Here is an 18099-nt window from a genome sequence, read left to right as displayed (position 1 = left end):
TGCTTATATCTTGTGTTGTAATTATCATTTGGAATTTGTATATGTCACATGTATATATAAGACATATGTATACAATTACATTAAATCAAGCCATGGATCAATAGTGATATTTCACAATATTTGGGATAGAACAGAGCACCGTCTAAATGTCAGTTCCTGTCAAATACATCAAAGTTCAGCACTTAGTTGTGTTTGTTGGTTCTGGCACAAATGACTGACTGCACACATGTCAAAATAATAACTCCCATCCAAGTACTAACCAGGCCAAGCCATGCTTAGCCTCTAAAATCAGATAAGATTGGGTATGTTCAGAGTGGTGTGGTCAAAGACACACCACTACAGCCAGAATTCCAGCAGGGCAAGGGGAACGCATTGGTACTGCATTGACAGTAAGTGATTCGGCAATGCTCCAGTTCCAGACTTCTTCCTTTCTTAGAGGGTTCAGCCATGTAGTGGAAGGTCATGGGAAGGGAGAGATATAAGAAGAGATCTAAGGCTTTTGGGCTTGGCCATATGGCAGGAGTGTTCCTCTGGGAATCCACCTTTGAAGTGAGGTGACTGTGTTGTCTGTGGTTTATCAGATGTTCATAGCAGGTTTTTCTGTATTCTCCTGTGATATCTTTCTGGGGTCAAGAGAATTCAGAGACTTTGGAGATGCACATGGCAGACACAGACACAGACACAGACAGACACAGACACAGACACAGACACAGACACAGACACAGACACTGACACAGACACAGACACAGACACAGACANACACAGACACAGACACAGACACAGACACAGACACAGACAGACACAGACACAGACACAGACACAGACACAGACACAGACACAGACACAGACACAGACACACACAGACACAGACACAGACAGACACAGACACAGACACAGACACAGACACAGACACAGACACAGACACAGACACAGACACATTACACATCTGGGTTCTCCTACAATCTGAGAGCTCTTTGCATTCTGAATCTTCTCCAGGGTTCCGAGTTGGGAGGCTGGTCCCTGGGACGTTGGACCCATGATGGCATCGATATCAACAACAACTTTCCGGATTTAAACACACTGCTCTGGGAGGCAGAGGACCAGCAGAATGCCCCAAGGAAGGTCCCCAACCACTACATTGCCATCCCTGAGTGGTTTCTGTCTGAGAACGCCACAGTGAGTGGAAAAAGATCTAATTTGTGCGTCAGAGGAGGGTGAAAGGTTGCCTGCTGGTATCTGCAGAGGATGAGGATACGGCACAGACAAAGAAGACAAATACATCTTTCTTATCTTTTCTGACGGTAGAGAACAGTATGCGTTGTTACCTTCATGCTGGTTTTGTGGTAGAGTCATTTGATTGAACTTCTATAATTACAGAGTTGTAAACATACATACATACATACATACATACATACATACATACATACAAAAAACCACCCCCGGAATGCATGAATGTTTTACTATCATTATTCTTATCCATGCCAATTACACCTCCATGACATCAGCTTTCACTAGTTGCTAGGTATAGACAGTGTCACTTACGATACACACAAGACAGAGTTCTGGTGACCTGTGGCCATTTCACTTTTGGTGATGTATGTACCAGAACACAGTACAAATGTGTTCAATGCACATGGCTCCTTACAGCAAAAGGCTGGTTACTTAGTGTCATTATCACGTGTACAGACAAACGATCTCTTCATCGTAAAGTGGGTAAGACAGAGCAATAGCATTTATCAAAATCAGGAATGAGTTTTAGGAGCATAAACTGGATCAAAAAAAAAACATTGAGAAGACAATTAAAACCAAGCAGTAAGATTTTTATGTCTTCACGCACAGTTAAAACAAGACAGAGAGGGAAATGAGAGCCAGTCATTTAGGGTAGGAAGCTTTTTCTGATGGGAAGCAGTGAGCTGTGGGGGTGGGGCTGAAATTACACAGGTGTATAGCAACTCCTACTGAGACCTGGGTCTTGGGTTGAACTGTGGCTTCACAGCATGGGCCAGTATTCATTCTGTGCCCTGAGCTGTGTTCCATAATTAACCCGACCCAGGGATTATGGTGTGCTTCAAGCCCAGAACCAGGTCTAATGAACCCCTGCAAGCAGGCTGTGGCCACGAGTCAGCGTTTCTGTCTGCACAGTAAGTGGCCCTCTGTGCTCCTGTGCTGGCATCAACATTGTCTTGCTGAAATTATCTTTGTGTGACAATCGTTCATTTATTATAATCTGACTCAATTCACATGCCTGTATTAAACCACGTCAACCTTTTAAATTAATCTCGTAACATTATCAGTTTTCCTCTTTAATATCTTTGTTTTCCTCTTTAATATCTTTTTTCCCCCATAAAAAGTCAAATGTACAAAAGTGAAGGAAGCTGTAGAGGGCTTCTAGGCACTCACGCCAGCAGTGACATGGGCCAACTCACGCTTCTTCCTAAAGCAGACATGTATGTCATCATGTGATTTTATTTGTCAACGCTTTAACAGGCATCTCTAAATGGCAGGAGCCGTCCTTTACATCCACAGATAGTACCATTATCATGTTAAAATAAGTCATCTCTTTTCCAGGTTTATTGTGTCCATGTGTGGGTGTGGGTGCATTCGTGCCATGAGACTCCTTGGTGAGGGGTGGGGGTGGGGGGTGGATGACAGCTTTCAGGACTCAGTTCTTTCTCCATGCTTTGGTCAGACCAGATCTTTCCTGCTCTTTGCATCACACTGGCACACCCAGGCTAACTGGCCAGGGAGCTCCTTCTCCATAGGTCTCTTGTCTCTGCCTCCCATCTCTCTGTAGGCTGATTACAGATGAGGATTACCACATCTTGATTTTAAGTGGGTTCTGAGACTTGACTTCCAGTCAGGCTTGTTTTATGGGTCCTTCTGGGTCCCAAATTAGGACTTTTTGTTTGTTTTTGTTTTTATTTTTGTTTTATTTTAATTGCAATGCTAGGATCCCATTTCATTTCTTATACCAACCAGAGAATACCCTTCCCCCATTTCTCTCATCCCACTTTACCCCCACCCTCATCTGCTTAAATCTAGATTCAAATGAAACCCATTCCTTTCTCCTGTGTTCTAGACATTTTATGTCTCTGCTAACAGTCCGCCCTCCATTCCTTCCTCTTCTCCTCTGTCTTGCTTACCTCTGCATATGGTTGTGCATGAGCAGCAGGGTTTCCTGCCTCTGGGAGCTCGGACTGTGTTCCTGAAATGTCACATCCTTCTGTTTTCTGGAAACTGAGAGTGACTTTAAGACTGAAGTCCACAAACTCCGGCCCACACAGCCCTGCCTTCCTGAGTGGCTTCGATCTACACACATTTGCACTTTGTCCATGGTATTTCTTTGCTACAGGAACAGAGCTGGGTGGCTGTGACAGAGCCTGCCTGGACCACAAAGCCCCAGAGTCACCATCTAGCCCTTTGCTAGAAAAGTCAGCTGATAGTTTGGCTAGCAGCATGGTGAGATTGAGGCTTGTGGTTTGGGGTTACTCCTGGTTGTGTGTCTTCCTCCTGCTGTCTGTAGTTAGTGAACACCCCAACTCAGGAGTTCATTGGATTAATGGAATGATGCCACTTTAGCCCTGATGAAGTATTCACTAGAAAATCCTGCCATGGAAACTCAGCTTTTCCCTGGCCTTCCCTATTGTAATCCATTGCTTCTAAAATGTCCAGTTTCCCCAGGGCACAGTTTGAGATTTTGAATATTGCTGAGATTACTCCATAAAATTTCCATTTTTTTTTGAAAGCTAAGGAAGCGAAGCAACTTCTTTCTGTTTGTTAAATTTGTATACTCCCAGGTGGCCACAGAGACCAGAGCCGTCATTGCCTGGATGGAGAAGATCCCGTTTGTGCTGGGAGGCAACCTACAGGGGGGTGAGCTGGTCGTGGCATACCCCTATGACATGGTGCGGTCCCTGTGGAAGACCCAGGAGCACACCCCAACACCTGATGATCATGTGTTCCGCTGGCTGGCGTATTCCTACGCCTCCACTCACCGCCTCATGACAGATGCCAGGAGGAGAGTGTGCCACACCGAAGATTTTCAGAAGGAGGAGGGCACCGTCAATGGGGCTTCCTGGCACACAGTGGCTGGAAGTACGTCTTAGATCTATCTGCCAGTCTAACATCATGTTCCCAAGGACTACGGATGATGCACTAGTTATGTTTCCTGTTGCTGTGACAAAACATCTGACAAGAGCAATTTAAGGCATGCACATGCATGTGTGGCTGTGTGCACATATGTGTGCATGTGTGTGTATGTGCATGTGTAATGCACATGCATGTGTGTGCATATGTGTCTGTGCATATGTGTGTGCATGTACATAGTCTGGAAGTAGAGAGAGATGGATACTGATACTCAGTTGCCTTTTTTCTTGTTGTTCAGTCCAGTAACTCAGCTTAACACATGGTGGTATCCACAGTTGGGTTTTCTCATCTTAATTAGCACAGTCTAGCTAACCCATCACAGACATATGCAGGGGTGTGTCTCTTAGGAGGAGTAGAGATCCTGTCAAGTTGTCAATATTAATAACCATAGATTCTGGTCCAGAGTTAACCCCAGGCCTCTCTGCCATATGTCCCCTTTCCATTAGTCAGCATTTTCTAAAAGAACGGAACTAATAGGCTGAATGTGTGTGTGTGTGTGTGTGTGTGTGTGTGTGTGTGTGTGTGTGTCTGAGTAGGACTTTCTCCTGACAGAAAGGCATAGCGAATTCCCAGAGAGCTGTTGGTCTTCAGTCTATGTTGGAATCCTGAAGACACAGGTTCTAATACCAGCAAAAGATATTTCAATGACAGGACAGATGCACTTGCCAGTAAGAGTAAGGCAAGCAGGCAAAGAGCAAATGAAGTTTCCTTCTTCCATTCCCCTTCATGTGGGCTACCATCAGAAGGTGTGGCCCAGATTTAGAGTACATCTTCTCACCTCAAAAGATCCAGTCAAGAAATTCCCTCACAGGTGTGGCCAGTTGTTTGGGTTTTAAATAATTCCAGACATAGTAAAGTTGACAAAGATTAGCTATCAAACTCCTTCCTTGTCATTCTGGTCAGTATGGTTAGCAATGGCTTCCAAAGCATTGTCCTCGGCACTCCCCACAGACTGTCCTTTAATGGTCTTACTGCATTCTCAGAGGTGGGTGGGGCTTACTCATTTTTATGAATGAGAGGGCCTGGAGATGGCTGGAATTCTGCCCTATCAAGAAACTGGTAGAGCTGGAAGTTGTTAGGTCTTGCCCTTAGCCACCTAGACACTCACATTTCACAGGACTGCACATGGGAGAAAGTAGCAGGGCATGTTGGTGCCAAAGTTAGGGCTCCTTGCTTAGAACCACGATCGAGGGGATGTCTGAGGTCGTGAGTCTGAATCCTGGCTCAGGTGTGATGTGACTGAGTTGCTGTGTCCTGAGATCTCCCTGTGATGAAAACAGCTACATACATCTGCTGTCCATGGGCTAGCTACCCAGTGTCACCAGTGCCAGATGTCAAAGCCAGCTGTGTATAGCCACCACATGGGCCTAGAGAGGCTTTTCTAAGAGACCCCCAAATCACTTGGCAGCAACCAGAGAGCCCCATGGTTTACATACCAAGATTTGCAAGGGCGGAGAATAGCATAATGCCTAAGATCATCTGCAGGGGTCGAAAGTCCCAGAAAAATACAAATCCCCCTCTTTTTTTCTTGATAGTGAGAGGACTTTCAAGGCAATAATGGAATTGAAAAATCTTTCATGTCTAATAGTTCAACTTTGGCTTTATCATTAGATAATGTATGACTCTGGATAATTTTTTCTCTGGAGCTCTACACTTTTCTCTTAGAAAAACTGGGCTTAAAAATATGGTGGTAGTGTTTCCCTCTAGGATGTGTTAGGATCAAAGAGAGAATGTATGGGGATGCAATTCATGTCTGGCTGATCAGAAACACTCAGCCTAAGGTTCCATCCCCAATGGCTCCCCTTTAACAGGCATGCTCACCATGTAATATTAGATTTAACTGTCACCTTGACATAACCTAGAATTATCTTGGAGGAGAGCAATGCCCCAAGATTGCTCTCTATATTGGTTTGGCCTGTGGGATGGATGGGGGAAAGATGCACCCCATTGTGGGCAGCACTATTCCCTAGGTAGACATCTTTGAACTAAATAAAAATGGAGAAATTGATCTGAGCATAGCCAAGCAAATAGATATGCATGCAAATGAATTTATTTCTCTTTGCTCTCGACTGTGGATATGACTAGTCACTCCAGGTTCCCTGCTGTGTTAGACTGTGGCCTGAAATTGTAAGCCAGGTAATGCCTTCTCAGTTGCCTTTTTATTGGAATACTTTACCACAACAACTTCAAAGGAAACTAGGAGACTCAGACTCCATGAGCCTAATCTGTTCTCTGTTCCACTATACTAGTTAATTTTGATAGTATACTTTTCTATACATCAGTCTTCATATACTTTTCAAGTATGTCCCTCTCTTGGAAAAGGAAAAAAACAAAACAGAAATATTTGTTCCCATAGTCACTTTAAAACATATCAGAACAGACACCATTTTTGTCTTGGCAACAATCCAAATGAAGATATTTTCTCTTTTTTTGCACTATACAAATTCAACATTTGCACTATACAAATTACACTGCACTATAAAAATTACAAAATAAGCACTGGTTTGCAGGGACCTAAAGACAGACCTACAAGAATATCTGAGTAAAATCTATTTATTTATTTATTTATTTATTTATTTATTTCTGCCGTGACTACATTGTGAACAGGCACTGTTGAGTCTGACAGTGCTGGGACAACAATGATGTCATGGAAAGCAGGCTGCCACAGACTGCCACATACTGATGCAGGCAGCACTGAATGCTTCCACCTTCCGAGTTCTGCTTGCCCTTACTTCGGGGACTTTATGGCAAAGCAGCGTGGCAGCTTGAGCCTTTCCATCATTCTTCTATGATGGACTCTGCAGACTCCTTCTTTTGTAGATTCATGCAATCTGCTTTCTAATTCCTCCCCCACCCCCTTCCCAGTCCTTCTGCTCTGTCTTCTCACCCATTATCCTACCATGAAGATAGCAGTGAGTGTGGGGGAAGTGGTTACCAGTAAGACTTTGGATATTTCACAGTGTCCAGCATGGGCAGCCTGTGCTTCTGAACTCCGAAATGACTGTGCTCTTGGCTGCAGACCCATACTGGCAATCACAAGGAGGGCAGGTGAGGTGGGCAATAGGAATGATTTAGGGCATGGAGAGATTTGAAAAGGATGTCTCTTGCCAGTCCTGAAGGTTTGGAAGAGCTATGAGGCTGTGTAGCAGATCCTGGTCCACAGGTGCTTCGGACAGGAAGTCACCTTCCATGGTCCAAACCTTTCTGCCTGAAATGCTCTGAGCAAGGTCTCACTTGAAGGGCAGAGTGTCAGCAACAGAGATGGATGGGCCTAGCTGCTCCGGGCTGAAGTTTCTCAGCATTTTGTCAGCATGTCTCAGGCTTTCAGTGCTTGAAATGTGCTTCTTGAAAAAAGAAAGATAGAAAAAGGGGGGAGGAGAAAAAATGAAGGAAGAGAGAGAGAGAGGAAGAGAGAGAGAGAGACCTACTCCAGAATTTTAATTATCACAATTATTTCAGTACTGGCAGAACCTAAGAATGTGAGGCTGATGGCATCTTTTTTTTTTTAAGATTTATTTTATTTAGATGAGTACACTGTAGCTGTCTTCAGACACCCCAGATCCCATTACAGATGGTTGTAAGCCACCATGTGGTTGCTGGGAATTGAACTCAGGACCTCTGGAAGAGCAGTCAGTGCTCTTATCTGCTGGGCCATCTCGCCAGCCCAGGTGATGACATTTTTATGCTCAAAAGAGGCCCATTCCTCCTAAGAGTCAAGACCTGGCCTGAGCAGTTACTTTGTTGCCATAGGCCCCAGATACCCTCAGTATCTCACTGTAGGCTGATAGATAAGACAGATGAATACAGAGTTTGCCTGCCCTTGCAAAGCATTCATGTTTCCTGAATACAATCTCATCATGTCCCCTTTGTTCCTGTCTTACTCTTCCTTGCTTGCTTTATCCTGAGAGGTCCCAGTTGCTGAAATTCAACTGTCTGGAGTCTGGAATCAAATGGAGAGAGCTAAGCTGCTAAAGGTTGGGTACTGTTTTCAGCATGGGACAGTGGGTGGACACTCCAAAATCTGGCTTTACAGCAAAAGACCCTTTGTGAGAGAGCCCTTGGAGAGCATGCTTTTCTCTGTCCACACAGAGCCTCGTGTTTCAAGCTTGCACCTTCTTCTGGCCCCCAGGGAGCAGGTAGGGGTCCTTAGAAGATCTCCTCCACCGAGCAGCGCTTGCCCTGCTGTGGGAGAGCACAGCTTGCTGAACGTTCTGTTCAGAGGCAGAAATGTTGAGGGGGAAGCTCATTAGTAGAGCGGGACTCAGTGCTGAGCATGGATCATGGCTTGAGTCCAATCTCTGGCACCCCACCCCCACCTCAAAAGGTGTGCTCCTTTATGCCATGTGACACTCATGATAATAATCATTCCTTTTACAAACACTGGGCAGTGTGATGACTTGAGAAAGACCTCCCAAACAACATGTCTGTTTTATGTAACTCCTTTGCACCTGTAATTGTTACTTTACTGGGAAGACAGTCTTTGGAGATGCAATTAAGGGCCTGGAGAAGCTAATTCTCTGTCACCGGATGTGTGCTACATCCGTGAGGTGTGTCTGTCCTTAAATGAACCCAAAGAGGAAAAAGCAAATACAGAAGGTTGAAAAGAGTCAAGCGATTGACATAAGAAATGCCTAGGCCAGCAAAAGCCAGGCTGGTAAGGAGGGTGCTCCCACAAGGGTCTGCAGGGAGCACACGAACCTGAGGACTTCCAGCCTCTCAGCGCATGACAATGAGTGTTTTAAGCCATGATGCTGTCATTTGTAACGGTAGCCCCGGGAGGCTCATATGGGACAGCCATACTCCAGCCTGGCTGCTTTCCATCTGCACATCAGGATGCAGGTCTGTTGATTTGGGAATCACTGGGTGGGTGTGATATCCAAGCTGCTGCAAAGCAACCACACACAAGGTCTAGGCTCCAATCTAGACCATGATCCCTTGAAGAAGCACAAATTTTGGATGAAATTCCCACTGATCTTGTCTTGTCCTCACTTGTCTTATTTGTGAGGCTGAGCTATGGCTGAGTTTGTGAGGACAATGTAATGACCTGTAGGACACAACTTATGGGCATGCCCGGAAGAGGCAGAGGAAGAAAGAGACACAGAGAAGACCATGCAGACAGGACAGAGGTTAGCTATCTTAATGAATTGAAACAGGGAACTATTCAGGCTCTCATCTGAGACCCATACAGCTGCCAAACGCAGTGAATTAAACGCTTAATCCATTGTGGTTATTAACGACGGCTTTCCAGGCGCATTTATTTCCCTCTGTTTATCTATAGCAGATTCTTTCTGCTTCCCTGTTCAGCTGAAGAGCCCTAAATGTTTGTGAACATCCTTGCCCACTCCCCTTGCCACTTGAGGCTTAAATCAGCTAAAATGTCTGGTTGGCTTGACAGGTCTAAACGATTTCAGCTACCTCCATACGAACTGCTTTGAGCTGTCCATCTACGTGGGCTGTGATAAATACCCACACGAGAGTGAGCTGCCGGAGGAATGGGAGAATAACCGGGAGTCTCTGATTGTGTTCATGGAGCAGGTATGCTGGACATGCGGCTGGGATGAGAGGAACTAGCTAAGGAATAGGTTGTGAGTGTGAACATCACAGCCATGGGAGAGTCGGATGGAGCCCCATGCTGGGGCACACGAGCTTCCTGGTGCAGTGGCTGTACCTCTGCCAGATGACTGTGGTTGGCACCTGGATCTTATGCTAAGTCTGCCCTGCAAGGGTTTCCAGAAGGACTCTTGGTACAGAGAGTAGGAGCCAGTTTCTTTCTGTCAGGAAGCCATGAGTAGAACTTCTGCCCCAGCCCCCAAGCCTCAAGGGAATGGCTCATTTTCCTTTGCAGAGGGAAAGGAGAGAAAGTCTCGATTGTAGAATTTAGGCAAATTTGAAGCTATGGTCTGAGTTTGCCAAAACTACCTCTGTAGATAACATGTCCAGACTGTCATTGAGAAAGTACTGAGCCATCACGGATTGTCACATTATCCTACAGGCAGGAGACTGAGGGACAGTATCTGGCTGCTGTGTGCTATGTGACATGGTTAGTTAATAGATGGACTCAAGACAAAGTGATTAATTTTGATGGCCTCTGGTTCCCTTGCTTCTGCTACCTATGTTGCTAAGTCTCAGGAGCCCAGGACGATCCAAATAAGCATGCCTGATAAAAAAAAATTAAGTTACATTTTAAACTGGAGGTGCAAGCCCAACTCTTGGGAGGCAGAAGTAGAAGAGTGCTCAGTTCAAGGCCAGCTGAATTTCTATAGCAAATTCCAGGCCAGCTGGGATTACACAATGAGACTCTGTCTCAAGTTAAAATAAATAAAAGTAAAATTAACAAAAGTTAAATTCTGGTTTCCAGAGAACTTTGCTTTATTTTTTGGTGCCAGGGAGGGACCCCAGGGTCACGTGCATGCTAGACTGGCATTCTTTCTCTGTGCCACATCCCTTGCCCTCGTGGGTGGATTTTAATGAAACTCTGAGACCCTAATGTTTTCACCTGAAAGTTTTTAATTGCAATGGGAAACGTTCTGGATCATGGGCCACAGAACATTCTAGCAAGTCCATGCAGAGCCAGGCGCATATTGAGCTAGACTCATATTATCTGTTCTTGGTGAGGGCTGAGCTGATGCTACCTGCCCTGCCTCCTTGCTTGTGCCATTGGGGTCCAGAGCTGTCTGGTGACTCACTAGGTCTCATGTTTGCTGCAGGTTCATCGAGGCATCAAAGGCATAGTGAGAGATTTACAAGGGAAAGGGATTTCAAATGCTGTCATCTCTGTGGAAGGTGTTAACCATGACATCCGGACAGGTATCTGTGAAATGTATATAAACTGTCTCAGTAATAAAAACCTGCTCCTTGCAGCATGCTGCTTGGGTTTCAGTCACTGATTGGAGTTTTAGAAACTCATTCACTGTGGGGCCAGTGACACAGTTGATTAGCACGGGGTATTCATATAGAAACTTGTTATTTAGGACTGAACCAGCAGCTCCTCTCTCCAACTTCCCGAGACCCCTGCAATGGGGTTTGTCAGCCTGACTTTTTACCTTCCTCTTACCCCTTCCCTGGGACAGTTTAGAGCAATTATCAAAGCTCCTGCCATAGTGGAAGCTTCTGTGAACTGAGGGGCTGTTGTATGGCATCCATGTTCTTTTCCTTCGCCATTGAGCCCTTGACTCTTTCTACCACTTGTGTTAGATGTTATAGCCACTTGTCCATAAGGTTTCACTAAGTATTGCATGGAAGTTTGTACCCATAGCTCCTTATGAACATGCATGTATTCATTTGTCCATCCATCCATCCATCCATCCATCCATCCATCCATCCAATAGATCTGGACCAAGCCCTCTTAATTTGCCAGAGACCGAGCAGGATGCTAGTGTTCTACATGAATGAAAGATGGGGCCATTCATTCTATGCAGGATCTGTGTTTTAAATAGTACTTCTTAAAGGAGCCCTGAGCATTCCTCACACTCTTTAGTGCCTGGTGGGCAATGGAGGAAAACACTGGGGCTCTGCACAGTGGGAGGTAAAAAGGCCCTGGGGCCCTATAAGCCTAGATGAGAATGCTTTACCTAATGGGCTCTGACTTTCAAGCCCTGTAATCAAGCCGGCAGTTTGGATGAGCTAAGGGCAAATGCATCTCATACCCTCTACTTCCTCCTATAAATAATTTCCCAGCATGTGCTCTGAGAAGATGCCTCCCATATCACACACACACACACACACACACACCCCTCTTTATGAGTATCCTCTGCTCTCACCAGAAGTGCTGAATTTGTCTTGATTTTCATCTGAGGCTTATATGATCCGACAAGTTTCATTTCAGTGGAAGTTTGTATAACATAAACAGAGGCATTAAACAGAATCCCTCAGAGAGGGAGCTAGAAAGATTATTTATAGAAGCACATTGGGGTTAGGATTTCACCTGCTGTCCGTTGCTTAGAAGACACCAATTTGAGCTGCTAATGAATGAGCAATCACTGGGCTTGGGGTGTCCCTTACATTCCAAAAGTGACAAGCAGTGTCCACAGTGTTAACCTAGCACGGTGGCTGCATGGAGTGTTTATCCCAGAACACTAGCTCAATTGTCCAGTGAGACAGAACTCAATGTGAGGCTTCCTCTATATTCTCTAGTTCACAGTTCTAGGGTAAACATCTTCAGGGAAAAAGGAGAATAAATAAGAAGAGCCCTACGTATGAGGTGGGAAAACATTGTCCACAGTCTTCTGAGAGACCTGCTAGGTAGAGGGGACCACTAAGCAGATCCACGTTTCAGAAATGGAAACTTCCAGATTATAGGATGTCAACACCTCTTGCTCTGACTCTGTGAAGCAAATGCGGTCCTCATCGTTTTCTTCTTCCTTTTAGTTTGGTTTATTGAGCACTGACTATGAGCCCAGAACTCCTGCTGCAAACAGCAAAGATGTCCCTAACCACTAAGTGCGCTTTCTGACGGAGGACACCTATAGTGAATTGTTAGGGAGAATAAAATTATTACAGATGGCAACCAGAGCCAGAAAGAAATACAACAGGTAGATACAGAGACAGGCCAAAAAGGCAAGATGGGGTTCCCTCACTAAGGAATGGATGCAGGCTTAAAGAGCAAAGGTGCCATGCCACAGAGAGGGGACAGGACCACAAAGCATCTGCTCAGGGTCAGGAAAAGGGGGCAGAGATGGTTCAGTGGATAAAGCACTCGTCATACAAACACGAAGACCAGCATTTACATCCCCAGCACCCATGTACGGACTGGGCTAGTTTAGCAGAGTCTCCTATACTACTAATGCTTAGGAATGAGACAGAATATGGAATACCTGCGTAAGCTAGCTAGCAAAACTAGGCAAATTGGTGAGCTCCAGGGGCAGCAAGAGACCAAGACTCAGTAAACAAAGTAACAAAGTGTAGCGCAATCAAGGAGGGCACTGTGCTCTCTAGGCTCAACCTCGGGCCTCTGCACCAACACACACGTATGCATATGAGCACTTTCACATATCTGCATGTATGTCAATGCACATACACACACACACACACACACACAGAGAGAGAGAGAGAGAGAGAGAGAGAGAGAGAGAGAGAGAGAGAGAGAGAGGGAGGGAGGGAGCTTCTCAGAGGTCCCTAGCTCTTGTCTTGTGTGTCTTCCTTTAGTGGGAATGCAGGTTTTCTACCAAAGAAGAGACTCTTCATCAGGTTAGGGGTGTAGCTCAGTGGTAGAGCTTGTCTGGCATGCAGAGATCTGGGATCAATACATACACAGACATGTACCTATGTAGAGATATATACCTCACAGCTTTACATGCCACAGTCCCGGGTATAATGGTGGCCAGTCCGCCTGGCATGTAATTCTCCTTTTAGGGAACTCTACATCCCAGAGTTCCTTGAGTCATGCTGAGCGAGAGATACCCTTTACCCTCTCAACTTTCCTTCTACAAGTCAGTGTCTCTGAGTGAGGGAGTTGTTCCCTGATCTTGCCATAGTCTCTATGTGAAGGTATGATATCCTTTAGAGCTCATGTCTTATGCCGCAGTCCACCTGTAATTGAATCTCAGCCTTCCTTCTTTGAGTGTGGCCAGGTGAGGAGGGCAGCTAAAAGGAACTGAATAGGCAGGAAGCCAGCATGTATGCCTGCATGAGAAAGTAAGCTTGGTCGGTCTCAAGGGAGAGTTAGTTAAGTCCCAGAGTCTGTTAACTAAGGTGGTCCTGACCCACTTGAGCTAAGGAAGGGACCCATTGGGTAAGTACCTAGTTGTATAGATGGGTATCAGGGTTCCTCTTCAGCCCTGCCTGCAGCTTGCCAGTTCTCATGGGTCTTTCCTTGACTTATTGAGTCCCTGTCCTGCTTTGAGTCCCTGTTCCTGTGGCTTCCAAGTCTCTCCCTGCCCATGGCCATACAACAAGAGCTGGGGTAGTATACAGGTACCAGGGCCATCTCCTGGGCGTCTGTTCCTGAACTTTCAGAAGCCAAGAACCGTCTCCTTTTAGAAATGATTATTCTTCTATGTTCATAGCTCTGAAGCCAGGAAGCTATGAGCTGCTGACTTTACAAGAGGCCATTTGGTAGCAAGGACATAATGTTTGTGAGTTCACACTTATAATGAACGGCTTGTACTGTCACATAGGAAAGACTTGAAGATTTCATCTCCATCTGGGGTTACACACTGTGGGGAGCCTAGGCCCTAAGCCCCTTCCTGGTGAAACATTAAAGCAGCAGCCAAAGAGAAAAACACCTTGCCTTCCAGAGTGCTGTAAGCACTTGATCATGGGAGCTTAGGTCCAGCTCTGATGGGTGAGGCTGGGACTACTTGTGCTAGAAAGAATCTGTTTTGAGGTCCCCTGCTTTCTTTTCCCAGCCAGCGATGGGGATTACTGGCGCCTACTGAACCCTGGCGAATATGTGGTCACAGCCAAGGCGGAAGGCTTTATCACTTCCACCAAGAACTGCATGGTTGGCTATGATATGGGAGCTACTCGGTGTGACTTCACCCTCACAAAGACCAACCTGGCTAGGATAAGAGAAATTATGGAGACATTTGGGAAGCAGCCTGTCAGCCTACCCTCCAGGCGCCTGAAGCTGCGGGGACGGAAAAGGCGGCAGCGTGGGTGACCCTGTTGGACACTTGAGACATACCCCAGACCGTGCAAATAAAAATCCACTCCCGTAGTAACTCTGTAGCAGGCTCTTCCTGTTGTTTTGACTGTAATTCAAGAGACACTCAGGAGCACACCTGCATGGCTTGGCTGATCCCAAAGGGGAGGGCTGGTGGCTCAGGGTGTTTTTTTTTTCTTTGTTCTCATTTATCCAAATACCTTGAACAGAGCAGCAGAGAAAGGCCGGTAGCAGTGAGGGAATTAATTCAGTGAGTCAGTCTGAGATTCTGAAAAGGGTGCTTGACCACTGGCTGTCCAGGAAGGGAAATCAAGCCTTCCCCATTTGCGTGACATCCAAGCTCCCCAGTGCATTTGCAAGTGGCACAGTTGACATTGCAGCACCCGGGGAATCCTTTGCCCCAGATGTTATCATTTGAGATGCTCTTATGCAGCCTAAGAAAATCCATCCTCTCTGGCCCCAGGGGACAATCCAAGCTGCTATGTACACACTCTGTGTTCTATTGACAATAGAGGCATTTATTACCAAGTGTGCATCGCTGAGTCCTAAGTCAGCTCTGCTCCTTTTTCTAACAAAGCTTACCTTCCTAAGAGCAGACAGAAGTGGAGAGCACCCAAGAATGAGTGCTGGGCAGCAGACCCTGGGGGAGGGGCTTGTTATCCCAGAAAGCCCCTAAACCCTTTGCTGCTCCATTAGCCCTGAGGTGAGGAGAGCCAGACTTGTTAGGAGGCCAGAGCAGTCAGTCAGGGCATCTTGGAAAAGACCTTGAAGGAAACAAACCCGGAGTTCCTTTTGCTTCAGAATGTGAGAGCTCCATGTTGGCCCCAATCAGGAGGGGAGTAACGATGAACATACAGACAGCCACATCTTTCCGATCAAGCATCATCTGATGAAAAAGAAAGCAATTTAGGATTACCTGGGACACGTGAGTCTGGGAGAGGTGGTTGAATCATTGTGTAAGAGAATAGTGTGTCTCATTTCTGTTCATCCTGCTGCCTTGTTGACCTGGAGAGAATGAAACAAACAAACAAACAAATAAACAAATAAAGCAAATGGTAAGGTCCTCTCATGTGGTTTTCTAAGCAGGTATGCAGCACCTAATATCTCTGTAACTACAACCATTAGGGTTGAACTCTGGGCTCTTTCAGCCCCAACCATCTGGGCTCTGCTACCCATCCCCAATACTCCAGGTAAAAAGACAAATAATGGTGAAAAGCAAAAAGAGGAAGAAGTATTCAATATGGCCATGTTGGAGAGAAGAACAAATCAAGAACCCTATGACCCTCCCCACAAGCCATCTCTGGGTCTGTTTGAATAGAGGGCAACAGGCAGGCACAGACAGTCGGGGCAAGGTGTGGCCCCATCCAGCATTGACACATCATCTCTGATCTAGTCTGTAATGTAAGGTGGCCAGAAATGTGTGAAACCTCTTTCTGGAAGAAGTTCCTTGTCTGACTCATTCTAGCAAGAGGTCCCTGGGGAGACTTCAGTACCTTGGGAACCATTATGTCAACAATCCACAAAGGGAAGGGGCCCATTTCTGCTAGAAAGGTTGCCCTCCCCTCCCTTTCTCTCTGAGTTTGGTCACCTTAGAGGAGGTACCTGTTCAGAATAGACTCCTTGAACCTCTGTAAGTCTGAGTTCCAGGTGATGACAGCTGTGTGTCCTCTGCTTCTTCCTGGGAGAGACATATGCTTGGACACACTGGAGATGTCGATGAATGTCTTTACATAAATATGCTCACCAGTATTTTGGCAGTCAGCATGGGATTGGGGCAGCGAGCTTTGCTGATAAAGGTCAGACTGTCAATATCTCATGGTTAACAAAGTGTAACTGTCCCATGTCGAGACAGCTCAGGTCAGGTAGTAGTCACACAAGTGGATGGGCACAGCTTGTGGTTCAGAAAACTACATAAACAGGTAGGTAGGTGACTTTGGCCTTCAGGTTGGGACATAGTTAACTTCTATGGTTAGCTGGTGTTGTCCAGTAGAACTTTCTGGACTGGTGGGATTAATTTATTCTGCGCCATTGAATGCAGTGATCACTAGCCTCTGTGTAGCTGGTGAACCATTTTATAGGTGCAATTAATTGAAATTTGACATCCAACAGCTATTGGTGACTGGGGCTGTCACTAAAATCTATCACAGAAAGCCTCACAGCATCAGATATGGTAGGCAGTATTACAAAGCATCTAAAGTTCTAGGCTGTCTCTATAGTTCAGAGGGTAGACAGTCACGTATCTGCTCAGGAGACTTTAGACTTGTTGGGCACCTTGACCTGGAAGCCAGGTTTCTGCATTCCAAGCCACAGCTCTTCAGTGTTCAGCGCTGAAGTCTATAGGCTGCACTGCCCCAGGTTTATGTACTTGTCAGCTCACTCCCTCATGTCTCAGAAGAGTATGGTGCAGGGCTGAGCCTATGACAGGAATCACCTTTCCAACTCTGCTCTGTAGGAGGCCTGTGACTTTGGGATCATCATGCACAAGTGGGCTTTTGTCAACCTTGAAGCTCAGAATCTTACCCTTGACTCAGCTTCTCAGTGTGTTAGTCTTTGCTTCAGAAAGAATTAGCTCCTGGATCTTGCCTAAGGTCTTACATGGACCTCTGTATACACTTCTCTTCCCACTGCTGAAAATCTCCTTTCAAAATCTTTCCAGGCCTTTTCTCAAATGCCACCTCCTCTAGAGACTCCTCCTTCTCTCCCTCAGTCTTCCTGTCTGGGATTCAGCAATCTATCTCATACTCTAAGTCCTTCAGAATAGTGCTGACAGCATAGGAGGAACTCTAATCTCAGAGCCAAGAGGTCTGACTTTCCAAGGGAAGGCCCATTGTCCTCCTTGGTACCCATTGTCATTGGCCCCACACTACATAGCACATGCACAGTGGTCACGTGGAATTGGGCTAGTCCTTGCCATGTGCCAAGTCATGTTTTTCAGTTAGCAAGTTAAGAAGATGTGATTTCAGAAAATTAAAATTGGTCACTTGGTTTTATTCAATGCCTTTATACCTCCTCCAGGGTCTTCGCTCACGGACTGGCAAGATGGCACACACAGTCAGTGAAGGTGCCTGCTGCCAAGCCTGAGGACATGAGGTTAATTCTGGGGGCCCGATGGTGGAAGGAGAGATCTGACTCTTGTTAGTTGCCTTCTGACCTCCACAAGCATGTTGTGGTATGGGCATGCCCTCTCTCTCTCTCTCTCTCTCTCTCTCTCTCTCTCTCTCTCTCTCTCTCTCTCTCTCTCTCTCNCACACACACACACACACACACACACACACACACACACGGAAGTGCTTGAATGTTAGTCATGGAGCTGCGGTGGAATCTGCAGTTCTATTCCTATGTGTGTGCCT

General features: G+C 46.0%; 1 protein-coding gene across 1 annotated transcript in view; it reads left to right on the top strand.

Moving 5' to 3' along the window:
- Positions 1–14807, top strand: part of Cpxm2 (carboxypeptidase X, M14 family member 2) — a 115032-nt gene extending 100225 nt beyond the window's left edge. Inside the window, exons 10-14 of the mRNA XM_021166950.1 lie at positions 997–1176; positions 3798–4095; positions 9542–9681; positions 10854–10953; positions 14493–14807. Coding sequence (XP_021022609.1) covers positions 997–1176; positions 3798–4095; positions 9542–9681; positions 10854–10953; positions 14493–14746 — 972 coding nt within the window. The 3' untranslated portion in view covers positions 14747–14807. The remainder of the gene's footprint in view (positions 1–996; positions 1177–3797; positions 4096–9541; positions 9682–10853; positions 10954–14492) is intronic.
- The last annotated feature ends 3292 nt before the right edge of the window (positions 14808–18099 follow it).

The sequence above is a fragment of the Mus caroli genome, chromosome 7 (assembly GCF_900094665.2).
Source record: "Mus caroli chromosome 7, CAROLI_EIJ_v1.1, whole genome shotgun sequence".
In the NCBI taxonomy this organism is placed as follows: domain Eukaryota; kingdom Metazoa; phylum Chordata; class Mammalia; order Rodentia; family Muridae; genus Mus; species Mus caroli.
The sequence above is the reverse complement of the archived record's forward strand: the minus strand, read 5'-3'. Positions and strand labels throughout refer to the sequence as shown.